This window comes from Alligator sinensis, unplaced genomic scaffold, assembly GCF_000455745.1.
Source record: "Alligator sinensis unplaced genomic scaffold, ASM45574v1 scaffold611_1, whole genome shotgun sequence".
In the NCBI taxonomy this organism is placed as follows: domain Eukaryota; kingdom Metazoa; phylum Chordata; order Crocodylia; family Alligatoridae; genus Alligator; species Alligator sinensis.
This window is the reverse complement of record NW_005842332.1, coordinates 1,562,091-1,582,351: the sequence shown is the minus strand read 5'-3', so window position 1 is coordinate 1,582,351 and position 20,261 is coordinate 1,562,091. Positions and strand designations below refer to the sequence as shown.

Genomic DNA, 20,261 nt, shown 5'->3' with positions numbered 1-20,261 from the left:
GGGGCGGGGCCGGGCTGCGGGAGCCGTGCCGAGACCCTCGTGCGGGGGGGAGCGGAAAGCGGAGCAGCGGATGGGGCAGGGAACAATGAGTGGGGAATGGCAAAGGGAGCAGCGGATGGGGGAGGGAGCACTGAATTGGGAGCGGAAAGTGGAGCAGCAGATGGGGCAGGGTGCTGAAAACGGATTGGGCAGGGAGCGCTGAGTTGGGAGCTGAAAGCAGAGCGGCAGATGGGGGGAGCGCTGAGTTGGGAGCTGAAAGCAGAGCGGCAGATGCGGGGAGTGCTAAGTCAGGAGCGGAAAGTGGAGCAGCAGATGGGGGAGGGAGCGCAGTGGGAGCAGAAGGCAGAGCAGCAGATGAGTGTGAGAAGGGGATCCCACTGGCACTGGGGGCGGGCATGGGGCTGATTTGTTGCACACCTCCCCAAAGGGTTGGTCCCTAGTGCTGGGCCCCGGCCCTCGAGCAGGGTGGGATGTTTCTGCAGAGCACCAAAAGCCCTGATCCCGTCCCCGACGGCCTGCAGGATTATTTGGCGGGTGAAGTGTACAGGGGGATCCCTGCCAGTCGCTGAAGTCCAAGCGAGTTTGGACTCCATATTCCCTGGATACGATGCGGCATGACGGCCAGAAGGCCGAGAGCAGGACAGCATCAGCATGCAGCCCTCGGGAACGTCCCCAGCTTCCTTTAGATTCAGTCTGAGTGGATCAGGATTGTGACCTTGTGTTCATGGCAGCTGCAAAACCGAATCCTCCTGCACGGCTTATAAAGTAGAGCCCGACTCGCAGCCTGTGGGTGACGGGGGCGTGGGTTTCATTGACAGGTCTGGAAAACAGGAGTAGTTCATACATGACATGCAATAATGTTTCCCTGCTGTCTCCTCCAGCGGTTTAGCCGGCACTGAGCACAGAAGCGGCTGGATACGTGACGGGATACAAGTCAGATGCGACCGCTGGATGGTAGCTACCAAAGCAGTCAAGTTGCAAAGCTTTGACACTTCCTAGCATTACAGGAGCACCAATGTACATCCAGTTGCGTGGTCTTGATAGACCAGCCTGCCTCGCAGTCTAAACCCTGAGGCCTTGTTGAGATTCGAAAGACCCTGCAAAGGCGTACTCCCCCTTTATCAGGCCACGGTTCTCCTTCGAGGTGAAGCAGGAAAGCCGTGTTTAGAAAAGGAGCAGAGAAGCGGCAATGCTCAATCACCCTTTGGCAATCAGGTTTGCAAACCTGCAGCTTCCAGAGCTCCTCGTTTCCTAAGGGCATTAAGCATCAGTAGAGCATCCATCATGGCCTGCACCTGGATGCTGTTGAACAAGACCCGGTGGATGACTTCTGATGGCTTAAGACCCCTGATATTTTTTAGTTGTTGAAGTCAAGGGAAATGAAATCGTTCTTTTTTAGCTTGGTTTCTGGTTCCTGAGGGCAGAACACATGATTACACGGGGGAAGAAATTAACTGTGGTGCGGGGCGTTTAGCAAAAGCATCTGTACCATGTTTAAGTCCTCAGCCTAGACCTCTGACAGACAGGGATGGGGCAGGGAGCCTGGTCTGGCGCAAAGCAGAACGGCCTGATGGTTTCCCATGTATCCTCACAGGAGCAGGAAGGATTTCTCATCTACTGTCTGGTGGAGCTGGCCATGTGGCTTGAGCCCCATTGAAACCGGTGATTGATTCATGCCAGCTCAAGGCTGGAGGGTGTCTGACGGAGGTGCTTTTCCTTGGAGACTCCAAACTCAGGCTGTGAGATACAACCTGCTTATTAGTGCCCCGCCGGGCAAAAGCCTGGGGTCTGCTTATCGCCAGGAGTGTCTCACTGGCTGCCCATGAGATGGGGAGACACGGCTGCCGAACCAGGCTTTGATTGCAGCGATTATAGTTCCTTGAATTTGTAACGGTGGGAAGATGGAGGGATGGTAATTCTGCATTATTATGCAGAAACACGCGGAGCTGTCAATGCCGCAGGTAAACACGGCAGCAGGAAGACATTAATCTTTGCACATTAACCGAAGCGTTGGCTTGCTGCGTTCGGTCGTGTACCGCTGTGAGCACCGGGTAGCCTTGCTCCTTCCCTCTGCTGTGCGAAGGACCAGGTGCAGCAGGCCCAGAGGATCCTAGTGGTCCCTTCTGATTTGTGAACCGAGTAGCCGGGGGTGATGCTGAGCTGGGATTTGGATAGACGGTGTCCTTGTGCCCCCGTCTCATCCTCTCGCCCTGTTCATCCAAGTTCCCTCATTTGTTGTAGCAGAGCTAACCAACCTGCCCCAAGAGCCTGTGTTTTTGGATCAAAGCCTCAAGTCAAACCCTCAGCCCTCTCTCCCGCACGCTCCTTGCTGCTCTTGCTCCTTGCAATACTTCTGCACACATAGAGCCCAAGGTGAGAGGAGCAGGACCAGGCCCTAGCAAACTCCCCCCTTCTCAGCTCTGCACCAGACCCTTAGCTGGCTTGGCTTGGTGTCATGATGCATTGCAATCCAGGTTCACTTCCCAGCTCTGCCACTGGCCTGCTGGCCGACCTTGGGCAAGTCACCTCCCTGTTCCATGCCTCAGTTTCCCCAGGCTTATAATGGGGCCGATGAGAGTGACCTCTGAAAAGTGCCATACGATTTATGACGCAAAGCACTACACGCCGATCGGCACCGCCGGAAGCTGGGGAGAGCTAGAAATTCATCTCAAGGGCTGGCATAGCACCAGCCTGCAGCATTCCTCCTCCATCCCCAGCTGGGATTTCCTTGCTTTTTTTAGCTTTTAGATACATCAGCGCATAAATGCTCCGGGTTCAGTGGGGATGTTTCTTATTAAGTTGATGTGCTTCCCCATAAAAGCCGCCAGTTGCCATGGGTCTGACCAGAAAGGCTGACTTTTAATTGCCTTGTATTTGAATGGGGGTTTCTTCTCCCGTTTTCCTTCCATCACCTGGAGGTCAACAGTTTGTTTAAATTCAATATTGTTATTGACCTGCCAGAACTTGGCCTTGTGTATTTGTCTTCTAGGAGGATCGATGCCTCTTTATTCCCAATGTGGTTAGTATTGACTTAGAAGAAAGATTGTGCTGCTCTCTGAAGTACTTCTGTATGGAGAGGACCCTTGTGTTGATGAGAGAAGGCCCTCTGATTTCTGTATTTCATTGGGTGAGAAGCAGTCAGCTTCACGATGCCCTGTAGATTCGGGATTTATAGGCCCCTGTGTCGGCCTGCAATGACTGTCTGGCATTAGCAATGTCTTTCATAACAATGCAGATTGCATTTTGTCTTGACAAGCAAGTAAATTTGGCCTCAGTTAAAAAAAAAAAAAATAACAATCTTAGCTTTGTGTGGCCAAATTTGCAGCTGCTATGAATCAGCATGGCTCCCCCCTATATCACTGGGGCGCTGCTGATTTGGAGCAGACGAAGATTTGCCCATGGGTGTTTGATGTGAATCGGAAAAATAGTAATGATCCTTGTCATTCGTTTTCCCGTATACTTTGCTGTTTTAGCCCTGCAGTCCCAACCCCACCATCTCCTTGGGCGCTGTGGGGTGAATGCACACGGGTGGTTTGTAGCCAAGTCCTTGCATACGCTGGGTTGTATCTGTGGGCTCAGCCGTGAGCCGCGGGCTGGGTGGGTTTCACGAGAACGAGCCGTACATGCTGGTTTGCTGGGGAGCTGCTCCGAGCGCCACGCCGCGTGGGCTGCTTCTCAGCATTGCCGACGTCTGTTCATTTTAAAACCCGGCAGAGTTGGCCGCTGAATTTTCTTCAGCGTTCATGCTGCAGCCGGAGCTGGGGCTGCCGATCCATCCGGGGTGGGCGGCTGTGGTGAGAGAGAGTCCCTACTCGGAAACCTTGGCTTGAGTGCCATCACAAAACGCCAGCCTCCGCTCACTCCAGCTCGCTGGGCAAGGTGCCGAGGGCCGCTCCTAAGCTCTGCTTGGCACGAGTATTGGTTTGCATGGAGTGGAAGTGAACGGGTGGGGTACGCTTCCCAACGGGCCGCGCACATGCCCTGTGCAGGAAAAGGGAATCTTAGTGCTTTAGCTGGGCGAGGAAGCCCACTCAGTTGCCCCCATCCACCGCCTTCCCATGGGATTACTCTTTCAGCCAATTTAGCTCCTGTGGTCCTCTCCCCCTGCCTTGCAGGGAAAGTCCCGCCATTTACTGCAAATGCTGCAGCGCATCTCGGGCCCTGGATTCAGCTTTTTATAGCCCCCGGGGATTTCATTGCCCTTCCCGACAGGAGGCTGCGTGTTAATGGCATTGCTTTTTTGGTTGCAGGGTCCCCCGCGGAGGAGAGACATGCAGTAGGAGCCCGTGCGTCCCGTCGACGAGTGACGCTGGTTCAGGCCCCGCGGTAGCACACAGCAGGACAAAAGGACTCGGCAGAGGACAGGAAATGCAGAGAATCAGCTGCCTCCTCACAGGATTTGTCTTAATCCTCGGTGTGACCAGCACGGAGCATTTGGCCCGGTCAGGGTAAGCCTCCTCCTTGTCTGTACTGCGGAGGGCTGGCATGTCTCATGCTTTCTCGTCAGGCTCAGGCAGGAGCGTCTGTCTTTGCAAGGTGATAGTCTCAAGGAGATGCAAGAGGCCAAGTTCAGCGAGTCGGTGGAGCGACTTGCAAGGTGCTGGCAGAGAGGCAGGGACGTCTGGCAGATCCTTCTTGCCCCCTTGCAGATCTTGGCAACCTTTTCTGCTGCCTGTTTGCTGTGCCAGTGAAGCAGACGTACAGCTCAAGCCGCTGCGTTTCGCGCAGGGGTACAAAGACGGGTTTCTTTGTCCTTTATCTTGGGGGTCCAAAAGCTAAAAGGCGAGAGCTGATAATGACTTCTTATCACTTCTTTCACGTAAGCACACGCGCACACCCAGTGTTCAGTAGCCCACCAAGATTAGCCTCATTCATCAGAGCAGGGAGAATCCTCCTGTCTCCTTGTGTATGATGGAGCTTCCTGGCCCTAATTCTTCTTTGTCCCGAGCCCCAAGCCCCGCTGTTCGATCAAGGGGAACTGCTGATACTATTTTTCTTCTTGGATGTGTTGGAAGCAACCGCCTCCATCCAAAGATGCCGAAGAACGAAGACGTTCAGATTTGAGCTTTCTGAAGGTGTGCAGCCACCTCTCAGCTCTCTCTGGGGAGAGATGTGTAAAGCCCACCTCTACGGCCAAACTTCCCAGCCCTTGTCGTGCCAGGAGGTCTGGATTTGACCAGCCTAAAAATTCAACTCCAGTTGCCCATCAAGTCGGGGAACGGTTGTATTCGGGCCCCAGCGTTGCGGTTCTGATCTGCCTCTAGTTTGGCTGCAGGGTGAAAGTTATGCAGCCCTTGCTACGCTATGTAATCTTTTGCGTTCTTTTAGTAACGAAGCCCTCAAGGTGAATTATGCACAGACGCACGTGCACGCGCAGTGTGTAAACACAGCTTCAGAAGAACTTCAGCAAAGAAAACTGCAGCTCTTTAAAACAGCGTTTTCCATACCAATAACCCAGCAGGGTAAAATAAATCTTCTGGAGTTAATGGAAAACACCTGATGCCAGTGCTAATTTCCAGTGTGCTGTTTTGGCTGGGAAGCTGAGATGAATAGTCACATTTCTTAACAGAAATGTGAGAGTTAAGATTGCTAGGCTAGACCACATCCAGGTGAACTGAGCCTCTTGCTGTGACAAAATGCAACCCCCCACCCCGCCACCCTGGCCCTAATTTTAAATCAAATACTCTTTAGCTGCAGCATTTTTGTACGGGAACTTCATTTCCTCGGTGCAACATCAACGGAAGGGATTTTCTGCCGCTGATCAGAATCTGGCCCTGGCTATTGATTTTTCAGCATCACTTAAGTACCGTTTCCAGCGATGCAGCAGTCTCAGATGGCAAACGTGCTAAAGACTGCCTGCAAAGCAAATGGTGTTTTGCGTGCCCACCTCGGTCTGGGGGCACGCTTGGCTGTTCTGACTCTCATGAAGACAACCCCCTCTCCCCCCAGCCGATGGGTTCGGGCTCCTGTCTTTAGCTTGGTAACCAAGCTCCTCTATTTTACGGCATGGGACTGTCTTCTCCGCTACCTGTTGGCTGTGCATGCTTGTCCCTGATATGGGAACGAGCACAAACCAAGGATTTCTTTGCTTTAGGGGCTCTGTAGGCAGGATGCTGGAATGAAAACTGCTTTGTGGCACTGAGTGGAGGAGGAAGGGCAGATGTGAATGGGGACATCTTGAGAATAAGTGCTCAAAACTGGCTGCAGCATGTGTGTAGGGGGAGAGGAGGGCAGGGGAGGTCGGCTGTGCAGCTGGCATGCCTTTGCTTGATTTGGGTTAAGTTTTAGAAGCCCTTACAGGCTTGAACAACTGCTCCAGTGAGTGGGGGGCTGAAGGTGCCTCTGCAAATGTTCCCTTAAACGGCCCCACGGAGGTCACGGATTCAGGGCTAGCTCTTCAGAGCTCATGCTCACTCCATTGTAGCTGGGTCCCCAGCTGCTGTAAGTGGGTATCCCTGCTGGGAAGTCACAGGCATCATGCCCATTTACACCCCTTGAACATTAGGCCCCTATAGACTAAACCCAGCCATAGTGTAAGAGGGTGTAAGAAGCCAGACGAACTGCATCTAGAGCGGGCTATGGTTGATCCAGTTGTGCTGCCTGGCCTGCATTGCATCGCCCAGCCCTCCTTGCTTTAGGACGCCTGTTTGCCAGCGGTGTGTGACCTGCCGTCTTGTGTGTCAGCCGCAGGGTGTGCTCCACGGTGACGCAGAGCCAGACGGTTTCATACCTGGAGTCCCATGTCCAGCCGGTCTACCAGCCCTACCTCACCACCTGCCAGGGACACCGCGTGTGCAGCACGTACAGGTGAGGCAGACAGTGCCACGGGTGGGACGCTGCCAGAACACCCTGCCTGTGAGCTGCATTCACCCAGCGCCGCGGCTTCTCCTGGCCTGTGGGGACCTAGCAAAGGGATTGTGCCCTGGGTTTTACAGGGCTGCACAGAGGATGAAGCAAGGAGGAAGGCCAAGACAGCAGGTCAAGGGAAGTGATAATTTCCCTCTATTCAGTACTGATGAGGCCACATCTGTTTGTGGACCCCAACTACAGAAAGGATGTGGACAAATTGGAGAGAGTCCAGCGGAGGGCAATAAAAATGGTTCAAGGGCTGGGGGACAGGACTTGTGATGACAGGTTGAGGGAACTGAGTTTATTTAGTCTGGAGAAGAGAGGACTGCAACCACCCTGCAGGGAGTCGAAGGCTGCTATTAAATCTCCTCTCAACGAGGATGGAGCTGAGCTGTTCTCAGTGGGGGCAGATGACAGGACAAGGAGCAATGGGCTCAAGCTGCAGCAAGGGAAGTTGAGGTTGGATATTAGGAAAAGCTCTCTCAGGAGAAGTGTAGTAAAGCACTGCAACAGGCTACCCAGAGAGGTGGTGCACTCTCCATCCTCGGAGGTTTTTAAGACCCAGATAGACAAAGCCTTGGCTGGGATGCTGTAGTTGGGGCTGGTCCTGCTTGGAGCAGGGGGTTGGACTGGATGTGACCTCCTGAGCTCCCTTCAACCCTCATTGTGTATGAGTCTATGACAGATGTACCTGGATCTTAGGTCTGAGCTTTGCTTTGCCCCTGTGTGAATTAGAGAGGAGTGTGTAGCGGGCTCATCCAGGGGGTTGGGTTCCTGCCCCACATGCAGCGCCCACTGCTAACGCTTTCCCTGACTTACCTTGCAGAACCATATACAAGGTTGCCCACCGCCAGGCATTCAAGAAGTACTCCCAGCCCATGTACACGTGCTGTCCAGGCTGGAGAAGGGCAAGCGGCCATGCAGCCAGCTGCAACACAGGTAAATGCATGGCGGAGCGGGTGGAACAGGCGCTGCAGGGAGGCTCAGGTTCCCTGCATCGCTCTTCGGGGAAGCTCCCCAGCCGGGGCCAGGCCAAGCCTCAGGGGTGCACACTGCAATGAAGACAGGGGCTGCTCTGCTCTACAGGTGCATTTCTCCATGATGTACGCATCCTCTGCAGTTCAGGGGTGACCGCACGAGAGGTTGGATGTCTTCTGCTCTCAGCATCTGCTGCCATGTGGGCACTGATATCCTCTTTAAGGAGCTCAGCAGCACCCAGGATCAGGCCTGGCACATGTCTGCAGAGGCTGCTCTGTCTGTACCCTTATCGACAAGGGCTCTTTTGGAAGCCGGTGTGATTTTGTCTGTACCGAGGCACTTCCTTTTTCTTTTTTGCAAGAGCAAATCCGTTTCATTTAGCGGTTTGGTTATAGCCTTGCCATGCTGTTCAGCATGCCTGCCTTGTGCATCATACCCGGGGGTAAATAAAACTAATGAATCCCTTCAACATAAATCAGCAGCAATGGCAGTGCTCTGCTTTGAGGAGGAAATGGTAGCGTGCGGCACAAAACAAATGCAAAACACACCAGGCGCTCCTCTCTCAGCACACCCAGGCAGACTGCAGCCAGGCCTGGCACCGAGTGAGAGCTGATGATAGTGAAAGCCCCCTCCTCCTCTGCCTCTCCAGCTGAATGTAAAGTCACCTTCCTCTTCCCAGTGCTGTACAAGTGAACAGGACAGGGTGTTGGATGTAGCTGTGTTGGTCTAAGGACATCGGCAGACCAGGCTTTTTGGGTAGATGTGGTCTCTTTTATTAGACCAACTAAATAGCAGGGAAAATGGTTCTTTGCAAGCTTTCGGGCACAAAAATAAAAAGCCAGGATGGGTTGAGCTACAAATGAGAGACTGTTGATTTCCCTTGGCACGTCTCAGTGCAGAAGCCTCCTAGACACTGCCTCGGTGCTGTTAAACCTACCAGCCTAAATCTGTTGCTTCCCTTGAGGCTCAGGACTTGCTAGAAAGCTGTATGAACATTGAGCTGCTAGGAGGCTGAGTCCTGTTGCTGGTTTGCCAGAGGATCTCTGGCCAGCTCGGTCACCGGCCCGTGAGCCTCTTACTTCTGGGCAACGGCAGCCTGCTGCTCACTGAGGGTGGCAGGGATTCACACTCATTGCAAAACATCCTGACTTGCGCGGCACATCCTGGGGCTCTCGTCCGTCTCGCCACATGTTCCACATCTGGATGAGAGCTGTCTGTGAGGGTCACGTGTGTTCACACTGTGCCAGAAACCAGCATAGGAGCATAGACAATAAGGGCTGAAGGGAGCTCAGGAGGTCACATCTAGTCCAACCCCTGCTCACAGCAGGACCAGCCCCAACTACATCATCCCAGCCAAGGCCTTGTCTACCCGGGTCTTAAAAACCTCCAAGGATGGATATGCCACCACCTCTCTAGATAGCCTGTCCCAGTGCTTCACCACCTTTCTACTCAGAAAGGTTTTCCTAACATCCAACCTCAACTTTCCTGGCTGCAGCTTGAGCCCATTGCTCTTTGTTCGGTTATCTGCCATCTGAGAACAGTTCAGCTCCAGGGATGGGTTTGCATTCATGGGCTAGGCTACCATTAGTGGTCATTTGCACCCACTAGGACTTGGCCCACATTTTTGGGTGCCAACAACATGGTCCAAAAGCCTACGGTTGCCTAGGGACATTGCATACCCGGCAGGTGGGGAAAGCTCCCATGTGCGCGTAATAGAAGAGCCCAGAGTGGCTCTGTGTCTGTCCATGCGGCGGGATACCCAGGCAGCCCCCAAGTGATCTTGTAACCCTATATTCTCATTTCACAGCTGTTTGTAGGGCGCCGTGCCAGAATGGCGGGAGATGCTCCTTTCCGGACAGATGCACCTGCCCTCCGGGGTGGACGGGAAGAGCCTGCCAGACAGGTAGGAGCTACAAGCCTCTCGGTTTCCTTCTCTGAGTAGGGGCTGAGGATGGCAGTGTGCAAAAAGCAGGGGTTTCATAGCAGGTGATTGGCAGTAACCATCCATGCACATAGACCTAATGCCCTCCTCTGCCGGTATGAATCAACACAGCTCCAGGTGAACCCATTTACACCAGCTGCCAGTCTGGCCCCAGCTTCATACCTGAATATGAGGGTATTTATATCCTCATATTTATGCTTGCACAGGGATGTATGCTCCTTTCACGCCAGTTGACATCCCTGCTTGCTCCTGATTTACATCAGCATGAGCAGGCAGCAGGCTATAAAAACCGCTGTCAGCGGGACGAGTGTTAGCAGTCCCGTGTCTGTGTGCATGTAGCTGAAAGGCTCGGAGTTAGGCAGGCCTTGCTGTGAGCTTCAGTGTCAGCCTTGGTCCCAGCACAGAGCTTTGAACTGATTTTCCCATTGCCTAAAGCAGCTTCTCTCGGGCGTGGGAAGCAGTTAGTCATTTGCCTTTGTGGGAACAGCTTTAATAACTCCCCCGTGCCAGGAGGGGTTACTGGGTTTTATACACACTCCAAAGGCTGATAGAGCCTCATCGAGGAGGAACCAAAACCCTGAACACAAATCCGGGATCAGAGCTAGTGATCTGAACAGCTTGCTACAGCAGGCCGAGAGCGAGTGCCCCGTCCAGAGCACGGGTCCAGATCTGGACATTTGTTTGCTTGGAGTCTGTGCTTCTGCCCTTGTGTGATGCCTCTGGACCTGATTCATCCCTGTTGTTAATCCGGTTTCACCTGGGGTAGGGTCAGCAGAGTGAAAGTGGAGTAATGCAGCGGTTTGCTATGGCTGTGAAGTTTGGATCCTCCAGTGGGCTGGAGGGGAGCAAAAGTTGGCTGCACTGAGGATGAGGAAGGAGAGTGCTTGTGAGCTGCTGGGTGTGGACTAATGCCATGGATCTCTGGTTTCATAGCTCAGGGCAGCCTGTGCTGCATAGTGTCATCACGGATGGTCTCCCCAAACTGTGACCTGGGGTGAGCAGTCACAGAAGGGGCTGCTGACCGCATACCACAGCTCTAAGCTTTCAGTGGGGACCTGTCCATAACCCTCCCACGGGCGATGGTGCACGCCAGGGGCTTGTGAGCTAAAAGGGCACAGATCTGCAGTGCTCTGTAAATGCATGTCTCATGAAGGGTCCTGCTGGGATAAACCCCCCTGACCTCTCTGAACTCCCACCTCTGCCTGCAGACATGGACGAGTGCTCCGGCCAGGGTCACGGCTGCGGCCAGCGCTGCGTGAACACGCCTGGGAGTTACCGCTGCGCCTGTCACGAGGGGCATCGGCTCTCTGCAGATGGGAAATCATGCCGGGCTCTGCAGCCAGCTTCAAGGACAGAGGTGTCTGCGCCTCCAGCCCTCAACCGATCCGGTAATGTGCATACAGCCAGATTTGGTTGAATGTTAAACCAGAGTGCATGAGAGGCAGTGCGTCCTGTAGGAATGAGAGAGGGGATCGAGAAGCCGGGATTCCTGGGCTCTACTTGCAAATTGTGCTTTGGGCCACAATGCAGCCTGTCTCAAGTTCCCCAGCGATACAGTGAAGATGCTGCCTCTTTGCATGCCTCAGCTGCCTGCCGAGCCCATGCTCCAGCTGGTGGACATCGCAGGAGCTGAAGCAGCCGTTGCCTTGCCAGGCCACAGACCTGCCACCCAGAATGACTTCTCTCTCCACCACCCAGAATGACTTCTCTCTCCACGCTCCCTGCAGGCCAAAGCTGGAGGCACAAGGCGCGGCAGGCGATGCTGGTGACGGCCCATTATTACTTTTGGTACGCGCTGTGACACTTCAAACTCGTACCGTGAGTAATAATGCGCTGCGGCCAGCACCAGCGACGGACACAGAAGTGGGACGAGCAGAAGGGGCACACGTGTATGCGTGTGTGCATGTGCATGCATGTGTGAGTGTGCTCCTCCTCACGCTTTCCTGTCTCTGGAGGTGCAGGAAGGTGAAGGGGCCATCTGTGAGAGGTCTTTCCTGCTGCTCTGCATCCCTGCAGCTGCACGCTCCTGCAGTGCCCAGCAGTAGCCGTGCAGTGGGTGGGGTGTCAGGGTTTCCCACAGTGTCCATCGGGCAGAGGATTGAACAGGACGAAGCCCCATCAGAGAACAACACAACGCCCTTTCAAAGAGCGCCAGCATCCTGACCAAGCACTTCGCAGCCTTGAGTGGCCGGTGTTCATGCTGGGTTGGTTTTGGCTATCAGTCAGTACAGCCCCATTGAAGGCAGTGATGCTACGTGGTGCTATGTTGTACCAGCTGGAGTTTCCTCTCGTTGGCTTGCTACCAGGCTAAGGGATGTCAGGACACAGTCCCAGCCCCAGGCAGCAGCCGGTGGGTGGTTGGAGGGACTGGGCTTTGCTGAGGCAAAATGAGTGCACCAGCACAAGGACCTCATGCCCTGAGCTGTCCCTGCGTAAGGGACAGCCTGCTGCTCGGCATACCTTGGCAGGCAACGCCGGAGTCATCTGCTCCCACACAGGCGCTGCCCGAGTGCACGCCCCAAGCTGCACCGTTGTAAAACCCTGCCAAGGCCAAGACATGAATCATTCCCCAGCAAGCCCACACGTCCCACAGCCCCTGCCAGGGGACAGCTCTCTGGCATCTGAGCAGCTCGTAGGAAAAGCAAGCTTGCTGCATCTTGGGCTGACGGCATACCGTCACTGGTTTCCACGCAAGGTTAATTAATTAAAAAAGGCCGGGTCCAAATTAGCAGCCTTTATGATAGCGCTAAACATTCATCTTTTTTCCACTGAGAGCAATGGCAATTTCCATCCCCCCTCCACACTGCTATATCAGTGCACTTGGCCTTCACCACTGCCTATAGTTTTCTACATGAACTAGTCCGCACCCAAAGACAAAAGGCTGCTTGTATTGGTAAGTGGCTGCTGCGGGCCAGTGCCAGAGAGCTGGTTTCTTGGCCAGATGTCAGCATTGTTAAGATGCCTCTTGCTATAGGAGCATGGCAAAGACTGGGCACTGCTGCTTGGCCCGTCTGGGTCGGGCGCGATGATGTGCTGGGATAGCTTTATGGGCACTGACAGCTGATTGACACCAGTTAGGGGCTGGCCTGCCATGTGCTCAGGTCCAGCTGTTCTCGCAGAGCTGCCAGCCGTGCCCAAATCCACTCTGGACCTCGGTGGCCGGCGTCGGCAGTGCCCGACACGCAGAAGAGAGCCGTGTCTACCACGCCTCGGCAAGCGTCCTAAAGCAGACATCCCAGCCCCTGGCCCAGGAAACCTACACCGCAGATGCCTACGGCGGCAGGCTGCCAAAGCGAGGGCGGGTTAATGAGCGTGCCCAGCAGCGAGGGACAGTGAATGGCAGCGAAGAGCCGTGGCCGGGTGCTCTTCAACAGAACAGGGCTTTCCCTTCATTGAGTGACTGCTGCATCCACCTTTTAGCTGCTTGGAGATGCTTGTTCTTTATGGAGTGGGGAGGACAGCAATGCATGGCTGCAGGTGGGATGCTGCCATTGTGCCGCCTTGTCAGGCCTGGGGCTGGCGAGGGGCTGGCAAGGTGCCCGCTGCCCTCTGGCACATTCCTTTCCTCAGCCAACGCGTCAGGGCTTGGCAGCCCCCACGGCAGAGAACAGGCCTCCCATTCTCCCCCATGCAACCAGGCCTCCGTGTTAACCCTTCCTCAGCGCCTGTCCTATGCTAAGTATGATCATCACAGGCTGATTCGAGTGCACAAGGGATTGCTTTATTTTCTCCCTGACTGGCGCTTTGCTTTGCACTGCTTCCTTACAGGAGGTGCCTCCGGCGAAGTGAAGGAAGAAATGAAAGCCTTGAGGAGCAGGATGGACGTGCTGGAGCAGGTGAGCACGGCTGAGGCAGGGCAGGGATGCAGTTACCCCTTTAGCATCCCCTGGCCAGCCTGACCCAGCCGCCCCTGCAAGTCCAAATTAAGCTGGAGTCCACATGTGGATCTCAGGGCTGCTCCCTTCTCTTTTTTTTGATTTCTCTGCTTAATGTCCTCGCTCTCGCCTTGCGCCTGGAGCTGACAGCACATGGGTGGTGGAGAGCAAAGGGCCAGCTCCCCCCCATCAAAAGCCCAGTGAGGTGCCCACACACATCCCCCTCTGCGAGCCTGCTGGCCTCGGGAGGACGGAGGGGCTGGGTGGGCTGCACGCTGGCTCTCCTTGGGTGGTCTGCGTGCAACGGAGAAGGACAAAAACTGAGCAGCTCCTTTCCTCTCTCTAAAGAAACTGCAGTTAGTGTTGGCTCCCTTCCATCACTTCGTGCCAGCTGGGCTGGATGACGTCAGCCCGGACCCCATCACCGTCCTGTCCCACTCCCTGCAGCAGCTGGACAGGATAGACTCCCTGAGCGAGCAGATCTCTTTCCTGGAGGAGCGCCTCGAGACATGTGAGTGGAAAGAACAGTGTCGAGGCGAGGCTTTCCCTAACCCAGCGTGGCCAGGGATTGCCGTTGCAGGCTATTGCTAACTGCTGTACTCTAGCCCTTTTGCTCTAGGAACGGGCATGTGCCTTCCTAGGCTGTTTTTAAGCTCCAGTTGCATCCCCGAGTAGGGCAGGACGAGGTGCTATCAGTGACCCTGCAGGGTTTTGTGCAGCATGGGAAAGCGGGGTGGGAAAGGCAGGCCGGGTCACTGCAAACAGCGCTGCCGGCTCTGCGAGCTCGCTGCACGCTGCTCCCATTAGCCCTTCCATCACGCTTGCGTGGCGGAGGGTCAGTGACCTGCTGATTGCTGTGTGGGGGCTTTATTACTCTTTCAAAATGGCCGTTTAAGGCACAACGAGCGGGTAATTTCTGCTCTGCAAGGGTGGAGCAGAGCAGAAAGGCCGATTTAACTGAGGAAATGCAGATCAGTGGCATAGACATCAACTTTTAGCTCCAAACCATCGGCCTAGACGTAACAAAGGATGCTGTTTGTGTGGGTGCACAGTCTAATCTGCCTTGTAATCTTCCAAAAAGCATCTGTGGGCAGCAAGGACTGACCCAGACCACCTCAAGACGTGGCAGTGGAGGGCAGCGGAGGGCACATGGGCTTCTTTGAGACAAGTGCTCAGTCCTGGTCAGGTAGTCATGAATTTTGCATGGGACACTTACAGGCTAAAGAGCAGAACTACCCTTCGTTATCAAGCTCCCTTTTGCTACTGCATCGTCTTGCATAGGCATTCGCAATGGGGTTGTGAATAGTCTACCCTACAAGGGACCACAACCCAGATCCTTAGGTACCAAAGAGCCGCTTTGCAGATCAGACTACAGCATCTAGATCTGCCCAGCCTGCCTCTTCCAGGCCCTTGCTGTTCTCCTCCGGGCTGCTTCGTGTCTGAGAAAGTCATAAGCACAGCTGGATAGACACGTGGTTGTCTGTGCCCCTGGGAATGCTTTTTCTCCTGCAGTCCAGTGGTTGTGGGGTCTGGTGCCTTTCTGTAAGGCCACTTTATCCAGTTAGCTAATGGGGAGCTAATGTCAAACGTGATGGATGGACAGGACCTGAATGTTGCAGCTGAACATCCAGAGTTCGCCCTTCTCTTTGAAGGTGAATGATCAAGGTCCCTTCTGCGCCGTGTCATCTTGGCCCTGTGACTGTCGCAGTCGTGGTTGTCCACGTGGCCAGGGGGACGTCCAGCACAGGGAGCTTGCTTCTGGGAAGCCTGTCCCCAGGGAGTGCACAGGCCAGGCTGTGCTCCCGGGTTTATTTCTGTTATTATAGCTAATGTCTGTCTCATGCGAAACGCATACGCCATCCTGGGAAGAGGATGCACAGCCAAAACTCCCTCCTCCCCTGCGACTGCCCTTGCCTCTTGCATTTTCAAGCCAAGCCCCAGTTGAAAGCTCTCCTTCTCGTCCTTGTGGCTGACCGGGTCTGCAGCAAGAGTCACAGAGCCAAGACGGGAGCAAGCGAGGGGGAGAGGCACTCCATGGCCCACTGTGGGGGCTGTTTTTCTAGGAGATGGGCTCCCAAGGACAGCTTCAAATGCATCTGAAGCCAGAGCCCACGTGCTGGAGGAAATGTCATAGCAGAACAGACCCCAGCATGCGTTTGGGCCTGTTGTTTTAAATACACAGCTTTATCAGCAGCACGGCGCCGGTGTGGGAGCAAGAGCACCAGGTAGCGTGGAGCACTTCCAAGTTACAGCTCCAAAGTCCATGCATGCAGCTAGAGCTCGGGCCACACCGCTCCGGCACGCTTTCCCTTTCCAAAGGCAAGTGTTGACAAATGGAAAGTAGATTAAACCCAGCTCTCTGCATTAGGGCAGAGCTAACGATGAGGCCCAACACCACCCTGAGCAGGGCATGGAGAGAGAAAGAGGAGCATCGCTGCTGGCCTCAGCACAACCCCATATGCCTTCTTTTTTTTTTTTTTTTGATTTTAGGGTTTTCCCAGGCTGTTTTGCTTGGCGAGTGCGGTTCGGACTGCGTAGGCAACCACGTGCCCCCTGCTCCCCAGGGCAGGCTTGGGCGAGTAGCTGCTAGGGTTAGTGTGCCTTGCTGTAACAAGGAGACTCTCTTGTTGTAGCTGGGAGGCAAAACAGCACTAAAAGAGAGACTGATTATTTTTTGAGCTGCTCCATCTGCAGCTAAATTGAATCCCTTTGAGAGGGGCGGGTAACAACAGGTGGAGTTTTAGCTGTAAGCTGCGGGCTGCCTTGTGAGTGAATGACTCCAAAACGATTAGTTCAAACCAGGCTTTTGCCTCTGAAGTCCCGTCGCTTTGATTTGGGCTCGAGCGCCTCCCGCTCGTCGCTGTCGAACAGCATTGCGTCTCGTTAGCAAGACGAGCGATGGCTCACGTCTGCACAGCGTTTGCATTTTCCATTTGGCTTCTGTGCAGACGCCCCCCTCCGAAGCGCTGCCACTGCCACAAAGCCGCTCCTCCTGACTCGCCTTCACGACCATGAAAAGCGAGCGCTGTTCAGGCTGGCCGTGGCTGCTTTCGGCTCCGAACCGGCTGGCTATGACATAGACCTCGGAGGAATCTCCAACCCTCGCAGCCCGGCAATGGCTGCTTTCAGTTCCTAGCTGCTTGGCTATTACGTAGACCTCGAAGGAATCCACAACCCGCCGGCAAGGCCGAGCGAGATAGAAAGCACTCTGTCAGCTCGGCGGCTCGCGGCGACCTGGCTTGCTATGCAAGGGGCAAAGGTTTGGTGACGCACTGAAAAAATGGAGATAGTGAGGACAAGAGCAGCAGTTTTGGACTGATGTCAGGTCTCTTGAAAGAGAGGGGGGAAAAAAAATAATCCCAGTTGCTCTAAGGCAGCTAGACTCAGCCGGGCCATTGCAATGAGGCCCAAACCGGATCACTAGCGTGGCTTTGAATCGCACTCGCTCACTGGGTATCATCACCCGCCCGCAAGCCAGAGCATGTAGGAACAGAGAGGGTCACTGACTGCCTTCCTATTGCTACCTACCCCCGGCTCTTGCCCTAGCAGAGTCAAGGTCTGCCCTTGTTTGCAGAAAGCAAACCGCGGACGTGTCCCGCAGGGTAGTCTCTGGTTCACACAGCCGGTTTGCACCATCCCCGAGCTATCGCATTAGCATCAGTGAACTGGCGGTGAAGACCTTGTTGGCACACAGCGATGACGCTAGCTTCGCTACGCTGCTGCAGCCGCAGCAGGAGCATGGTCAGTTAGACCCATTTCTCAACCAGCGGGACTTTACAATTATAGCAATAAAACTTATTCTCGACAAAATTATTGCCCTTTTTAATTTTTCATGTCCTTAAAAACCTCCCTTAATGATTCATATAATACTAAAATGCATGTAAACTTCAAAATACACTTCTTGGAAAAGCGGGGTTTTGTTTTTATCATGGTGGGACCAGGGTTTTTTGACAAAATGGTTGGTGCGATGTAAGGTGCCAAAGGTTGAGAGACGCTGAATTAGACCCAGATGCACGCGCTTAAAAAGCAAGGACGTGGTGTCCTATTTCTTTTTGTGCATAAGCTAGCCCAGGATGAAGTACCGCTGCCAGACAATGGGTAGGAGCAGCATAAACTGCTCCAGGAGAGTTGGCAGGGAGCAGCGACAAGGGGGTGGCGTGGGAGCCAGGACTCCTGCCTTTTATTCCTCGTGCTCTGGGTGCCCCAGTCATATGAGCATGTCAGGCTGCTTTCAGCCAGCCAGATCCCCTCCTAATGCCAGTTCTGGATTTATCCATTTTCAGGTTCATGCAAAAACGAACTTTAGCATGTACCCACTATGTCCCGAAAGCAGCAGCAGAGCAACTGGGTCAACCTGCCCTGGCCGAAGCCAGACCACAGCTGAAGAAGCCACGGTGCCTGCAGGACAACATGGGATGACAGGATAAGAATTTGTTCTCGATGTGGCTGTGCCTGCTTCCTCTTCCTCTTCCTCAGCCTGCTGGCCCCGGGGCAGCTACGTCCTAGTTAGCCAAGTCTCCTTCCAAAGATCATGCCTTCCCCCATGCTCGTAGTGACCCCTTTCCTGCACGGACTGGCTCAGTCCATCCTTATACAAGAGAAATGCTGCAAGCAAAACTCCATGGTGCTTATTTTTTTTGCTTGTAGTTAGCCCTAGATGAAGTCTCAGGATACATGTATTCATGGCGAGGTACAGCTACGCGACTGCACGAGCCGTGCTAACCGCAGCCTGCTTCCAGCTACTTCTTTCATGCTTTGTATTGCTAGAGCCTCTCATGCCATGCCGCGCCGCTCGATGGAGGGAGCACAGCTCCCTCCGTCTTACTTACCTCACTTCGCCATTAGACTAGGGCATAGTGCATGGGAGTCCAGATCCAGCCTTTCTATATCGACTGACAACTCCGGTAATTCCCTTTGCCCTCCAAAGTGCTTCAAGGCCCTCAACCAAAACCGGCTGCTGGCAGGACAGCCAAGTGCAATGTTAGAAGAGTGCAGGGAAAACGGCGGTTAAGAAACCCCAGCCATGCAAGGAGTACCAGGAATAGGGGAAAGTTGCATCTCTCCAGTTTCTGATGCTCCGAGAGATGGGAGCTCTCTCCCCTTGGCTTTCCTCTCTGCAACAAGCTTCTCTTCTGTCCAGCGAGGGCAATACAGTAGCTGCCATCATCTGCTTGTCACCTGAAGAGATGCTGCTCTTGAAAGGCTTTGAAGCATTTCATTTCTTTCTACTGTAGGCACTTTGGAGGGGGAAAGGGAAAAAAAAAAACCCCATCCCTTTCTGTAAGTCTGACACTGAACACGTTTAATCTCCATCCCGCCATTCCAGGTGCCCGGTTCATGAGCCAACATGTTTCCCCTCTTCAGGTGCTCCAAGGGTTGGGAAGAGGGTAGGTACAACATAATCCTGCGTCTTGCGAACTGGCTTCATACCACATTACACGGGGAGACTTGGCAAGTTGGCTTGTTTACTGAAGGTAACCGGCCCCTTCACACAGGTGCCTCCATCCCTGCCCAGAATGAAAAGCCGGCACAATGGCTGTATTGTAATGCTGTATGAATAGAGGCGTTACCAGACAGCTCAGGGGGAAAGCCTGGATAGCGCGTGCCTACCTCTCCCCACGCTGTCGTGAGTGAGGTAGCCACGCTGGCTAGAAAACACGGCACATGGTACAGTATTTTCCCACCGACGCAGCAATGGAAGATGAAAACTGTAAGGTATTCGCCCACCATAGAATAGGGAGAAGGGTTTTTATTAAAAAAATAAAGTCATATACTGTAAAGGGAAAAAAAAAAAAAAAAAAAAAAAAATCACTGGCTGGACTCGTCTTTTGGTGCAACTCAGAGTGACTTTAGCAGCTGGAGCAGATGCCCGAAGGTTGGGGCAGGTGCTCAGATGGACAAACCCCCCGCCCAGGTCTTGTTTCAGCCAGTGCTGTTGGCTCCTGTGAATGGAAATAGTGATGTGAGCTACCTCACCAGGGCTGCAGATGCAGAAAAAGCACACGTACGGCCGAGCCCAGAGGAAGCCTGCTGGGGTAGAGGCTTGCAGTTTCCTTTGGCTTCTTGCCCCAGCATGGGGCACTTTGCCCGTGTCCTTCTCCCTGTGTGTGTATGCAACCAAGGCACGAGGCCTAAAGTGCCCACCCTCCGTGACTGCAGAAGCGTATCCCTAGTACACCTTGAGAGGGTTTGCAGTGGCCTGTGTCCTCTCCCTGCCTGGCTGCAGGGGATAGCAGGGTGCAGGAGGAGAACGGGGTGAATAGGACCTCTCCTCTTGCCGCACGAGCCCGCCCGGTGCTAGGAGCCCTGGAGTCACAAAACACAGCCATGCTTGAGTGCCACCTTTCCTCATCCAGCTGAGGACCGTCAGTGTAACAGAGACTAATTAGGGTGGTCTGCATACAGTCATGACATCGAGGCAGGTGTCATGCCAAAAAACATGCGAGTTGCCTGCAATGCAACTTCAGAATACTGCTAGGCTGGGACGAGCTACAAAAAATCAGGATGGCTTAGCCACGAGCAAAAGCACTGCAGGACACACAGCCGGTTCCTCAGCACGGTACAGACATGGGGTTATTCTGCCTCATTTAGCCACCATTGCCCTTCCCGCACGAGCC

At 54.1% G+C, this 20,261-nt stretch overlaps 1 protein-coding gene across 3 annotated transcripts; it reads left to right on the top strand.

The window, feature by feature from the left end:
* Positions 1-32: 32 nt before the first annotated feature.
* Positions 33-20,220, top strand: EGFL7 (EGF like domain multiple 7). 3 transcript variants are annotated; one of them, XM_025210048.1, is made up of 9 exons: positions 35-1,215; positions 4,251-4,448; positions 6,685-6,807; positions 7,676-7,788; positions 9,635-9,730; positions 10,978-11,157; positions 13,538-13,605; positions 13,993-14,155; positions 17,928-20,220. In XM_025210048.1, exons 1-9 carry the CDS (start codon positions 1,190-1,192, stop codon positions 17,948-17,950), a joined length of 990 nt encoding a protein of 329 aa, XP_025065833.1. In that variant the 5' UTR covers positions 35-1,189; the 3' UTR covers positions 17,951-20,220. The 3 variants fall into 3 exon arrangements, with proteins under 3 accessions (XP_025065832.1, XP_025065833.1, XP_025065834.1); XM_025210047.1 differs by lacking the exon at positions 17,928-20,220 and having other exon boundaries at positions 33-1,215; positions 13,993-17,921; XM_025210049.1 differs by lacking the exons at positions 35-1,215; positions 17,928-20,220 and adding an exon at positions 1,260-3,127 and having other exon boundaries at positions 13,993-17,921.
* The last annotated feature ends 41 nt before the right edge of the window (positions 20,221-20,261 follow it).